Here is a 4,511-nt window from a genome sequence, read left to right as displayed (position 1 = left end):
GGACGACGATTGCCGCGCGGCCTCCGCTCTCGCCATCTGGGCCACCGGCGCGCACCCCTAGGAGCTTCTCTGGCTGCTTGTAGACGCGGCGCGCGGCTACCCCAGCCCCAGGGCAGAAAGACCCAGCGCTGCTCAGAGCGGGCAGGTAGGCGGCGGGCACCGCGGTACGCAGGTGCCCCTGGAGCCGCGCGCGGGGCAGGTACAGAATCCAGTACGCAGAGGCAGAGGAACAGGAGGAGAGAAGTGCTAGGAGTCCCGTGCCGCGCGACCCCGCCTTTTCCTCACCCCAGGAGCTCCCAAAGGGAGCAAAACGCCCCCCACCCCGCCCACCGCCGCGCCTCCGGGCCCCCTCGCCGCCGGCACCCCGCGCTCTGATTGGCTGGCGCGATGGGTCCCTGGCACGCGCCTGTGGATGTTGTTATAAGAATCCTCGCGTGCCAGCCCTCAGCTCCAGCAAGTCCTTCACAGCCCTCCCCAGCGCAACGCGGGCGCCAGCCAGAGCGCAGCGGCCGCGGGCACTCCAGGGAGGCCCGGGGGCGGGCAGCCCAGCGGCCGCCTAGCTGCCCCCAGCCAGGGCTCCGGGAGGGAGGGGCTCGGACAGGCGACGCCGGCCACAGAAACTTACCAAGAACTAACACGCGCAGCCCGGCAGTCCCGCTGCCCACTGCGGCGGCAAGCATGGACGCGGTGCTGCTGGAGCACTTCCCCGGGGGCCTGGACGCCTTTCCTTCTCCGTACTTCGACGAGGAAGACTTCTTCACCGACCAGTCTTCCCGGGACCCACTGGAGGACGGCGATGAGCTGCTGGCGGATGAGCAGGCCGAGATGGAGTTCCTTAGCCACCAGCTCCACGAGTACTGCTACCGCGACGGGGCGTGCCTGCTGCTGCAGCCCGCGCCCTCGGCCGCCCCGCTAGCGCTCGCCCCGCCGCCCTCGGGGGGCCCCGGTGAGCCAGAGGACGGCGGCGGCGGCGGCGGCTACTGCTGCGAGGCAGGGGCGCCCCCAGGCGGCTTCCCTTACTCGCCCGGCTCGCCGCCCTCGTGCCTGGCCTACCCGTGCGCCGGGGCAGCAGTACTGTCTCCCGAGGTGCGGCTGCGCGGCCTGAGCGGAGCGGCGGCCGCGGCTGCCCGGCGGCGGAGGCGGGTGCGCTCCGAGGCGGAGCTGCAGCAACTGCGGCAGGCGGCCAACGTGCGCGAGCGGCGGCGCATGCAGTCCATCAACGACGCCTTCGAGGGGCTGCGCTCGCACATCCCCACGCTGCCCTACGAGAAGCGCCTCTCCAAGGTGGACACGCTGCGCCTGGCCATAGGCTACATCAACTTCCTCAGCGAGCTCGTGCAGGCCGACCTGCCCTTGCGCGGCGGTGGCGCGGGAGGCTGCGGGGGGCCGGGCGGCAGCGGGCGCCTGGGTGGGGACAGCCCGGGCAGCCAGGCCCAGAAGGTCATCATCTGCCATCGGGGCACCCGTAAGTGCTTCCGCTTCCCAGCTCAGGTAGACGGGGACGGGCACTCGAAGGCTCCGGAGGGGCTGGGGGAGCTGACTGCCAAGCCGAATGACGGACCGACGGATTGTCGGTGGGCACGGGCAACCTTGAATGCGAGCTCGCCTTTCTGGTTTCTTTTTTTCTGCCACGTTGACCGCGGCTCTCAAGGGCGCGCGTCCCCGCCAGACTTGCAGCTCCTCGGATTCCTGGGAGGGGATGGTGGGGGCTTGAAGTGTGGAGGAAGAGGGTGGTTCTAGTGTAACCGGAGGACACCTGCTCAGTTGAGGTGCCCAGGAAAGGGTCCTAAAGGACCTGATGGGACCAATGGGAATGTGGGTGGATATTCACAGTCTGTTTTCTCTTCTCACCTGTCCAGGGTCCCCGTCCCCCAGCGACCCTGATTATGGCCTCCCTCCCCTAGCAGGACACTCTCTCTCATGGACTGATGAAAAACAACTCAAGGAACAAAATATTATCCGAACAGCCAAAGTCTGGACCCCAGAGGACCCCAGAAAACTCAACAGCAAATCTTCCTTCAACAACATAGAAAACGAACCACCATTTGAGTTTGTGTCCTGAGAAGTCCCAGACTCGGCTGAGGATCTGATTATGTCTCTGTGCATATTGTACATGTAAATATCTATAATGTAAATGTAATTTAAGAATCAAATTTTTCTAATGGCAATCAACTGTTTATTATTTATCTATTTATTATCCTATTGAGTTGATGAAATAGGTGATTTCTTTTTAAATATATAATTTATATAATTTATCCTGATTTTCTGAAAATATGCAATAGCCTATGATTTTCCTGAACTCTGTGTTGTTGGGAGAACTCTGGCCAGAAAACGTCATGCTTATTTATTGCCAGATATGGTTTATTTCTAAGCGTTGTCAATAAATGCTCTTTACACCTTTTCCTAAAGGTTTTTGAGTACATGATTTGATAGATAATCTTTAAAAAGAATTAGTAAAAATTAACCAAACCAGAGACTCAAAGTATAACTCTCTAGTAAGAAACTACATTTCAGATTTAGCCTAAAGGTGGGTAGGTTAGAGGATTAGACCTCAACTTTCTAGGACAGCACTTCATCTAGGTCGCCTGCCCTACATAGCAACATTTGTATATATTTTTAGCCCACCTTCCAAACACCCTATACAAATACATCCTGGAGTATTTATTGTTCCCACTTTGCAGGTGGAAAAGCTAAGACTCAGAGACGACATTTGATTTACCCAAGGTCACCCCTACCCTGTCTATTCCTGGTGTATAAAAGTGAGCGCGCGGTGTACTGTGGAGCAGGGGGCTAGTGGGCTAAAGGAATGGGCGTTTCTGCTTCCACCGGCTGGGAAAGGGGCTACTTTTGAGCTGCCCTGTGACCAACTTCTTCGGCAGCAACAGCATCAGGTACCTGGAACTCAGGCTTAGTCCTCATAAAGGAGATGGGACAGGCTACAGTGCCAAAGCCTAGAGACCACTCCGAGGCCACTCAACAAAATCCAGGGTCTTTTAGGTAAGGTAGGAAGAAGCCGCCCGCTACCCCTGCCACTTTTGCAACAGGCTTACTTCTAAAACTGAGTTTGTTTTGCCTTCAACAGAACTTGACCCTCCTCGGCCAGCAACCTGGGGAGAAGGCGAGCCTGAGGCAGGGGGCGTAGGGTCGCCCCCTAGCGAAGGGCAGAAGAGCGAGGGCGCGGCCGAGGTCGCTTAGCCAGAAAGCCTAGGAGTCCAGGCTTGGGTTTGTCTCCTTTGTGACCGAGAGCGCCTCCCGGGATCTCGGGGCGTCCTTCCCTGCCGGCCAGAGCCGGGGCGCGCGGCACTGGACGGCGAGGCCTGGCGCGCGCGCAGATGGCGCTGGCGCGAGCGCGAGCTCGGACTGCAGACGCGCTCCTTCGCGTGGCACCTTAGTCCCGCGCGGCGCAGGCCTGGCCCAGTCGGGGTGTGGCTCCTCGGCCCGCAGTGGCCTGGTGGGCGAAGGTACAATTGCGGATAGTCTCTAATACGCACGGCCCTGCCGCAGGACAATATGTTGGCAGCATGCTAATTGCTTTAACCTAGTTTCAGACCCACCGAGGGGTTCCCCGCGCGCCGCGGGTGCCATGGACCTAGTCCAAGAGCAATTAAAGCGAGGCCGCGAGCCCGACCCCGCAGCGCGGCCTGGCCAGACACGCGGAGATTCTGGGTCGCGAGGCTCCCGGGAGCCCCTTGGCCGTGGACCCTCTCACCACTTTTAAGCCTTCGCGCCCTCTCCCTCCCCTCCTCCTAAAAGAAGATTTCACACTGGAGACAGAATTTCAGAACCAGAGAAAATAATTCGATTTTGTCCTTTATTAGGGCCTCATTAAACACGAAAGTTGCTTTTGCACAAATGCTTCCATCAGGCATGTAATCTCATTACACTCATTAGAAAGTCAAATGTTAGGAAGACTTCAACTTAATTATAAGTTATGGAAGTATTGTACCGTTTTCTTCGGCTGTGTAGACCTGCGTTTCTGTTGGATGGGCAGTGTAGCACTCACAGTTAAAACACTGCAATCATTGTGATGTGGCACCTTTTATTTTGCGTGCCACTTTTTTTGCGATTCAATGCCTCAACACAACCTTTAGTGCGGTGCAGATGAAGCGGAAGAACCGAGCTGAGCATGCAAAACACCAGGGTCTCTATCTTGTCACTCTCTGTCCTGACTTGGCAAGTCTCTTTAGGCACAACCTTCAAAGAGACTGACAGCTTCTTTTTATTTACTCATAATCCATTCATTCTAGTGTAGCGATTTTTTTTTAAATGCAGCAGTAAAGGCAGAACAAACGTATCATTTCAGAGTCTTCTTTGGCGTCAGGGAGGCCCGAGCCGCGCTGGGTGCAGGGGCTGCTCTTCTTGTGGCAGAGCCAGTCTGGGGAGCCTCTGGCCCTGGGCATCTCTGGCCGGCAAATACAGCCTGGCACTGGAAGGATCATGTGAGGGCAGTTTGAGTGACAGGTATTCAATGGTCCTTCTAAGTCCACACTTTTCATCCAACTTTAAAAAAA

The 4,511-nt window shown here is 57.4% G+C and overlaps 1 protein-coding gene across 2 annotated transcripts; it reads left to right on the top strand.

Annotated features, from left to right (window-relative positions):
- Nucleotides 1-456: 456 nt before the first annotated feature.
- On the top strand, nt 457-2,403 carry PTF1A (pancreas associated transcription factor 1a). Of its 2 annotated transcripts, none has more exons than XM_010367554.2 (2): nt 457-1,465; nt 1,860-2,403. In XM_010367554.2, exons 1-2 carry the CDS (start codon nt 679-681, stop codon nt 2,060-2,062), a joined length of 990 nt encoding a protein of 329 aa, XP_010365856.2. In that variant the 5' UTR covers nt 457-678; the 3' UTR covers nt 2,063-2,403. The 2 variants fall into 2 exon arrangements, with proteins under 2 accessions (XP_010365856.2, XP_010365857.2); XM_010367555.2 differs by having other exon boundaries at nt 464-1,465; nt 1,908-2,403.
- The last annotated feature ends 2,108 nt before the right edge of the window (nt 2,404-4,511 follow it).

Source organism: Rhinopithecus roxellana, chromosome 11 (assembly GCF_007565055.1).
Source record: "Rhinopithecus roxellana isolate Shanxi Qingling chromosome 11, ASM756505v1, whole genome shotgun sequence".
In the NCBI taxonomy this organism is placed as follows: domain Eukaryota; kingdom Metazoa; phylum Chordata; class Mammalia; order Primates; family Cercopithecidae; genus Rhinopithecus; species Rhinopithecus roxellana.
Note: the sequence above shows the minus strand (reverse complement) of the source record. Positions and strands in the feature narration are given on the sequence as shown.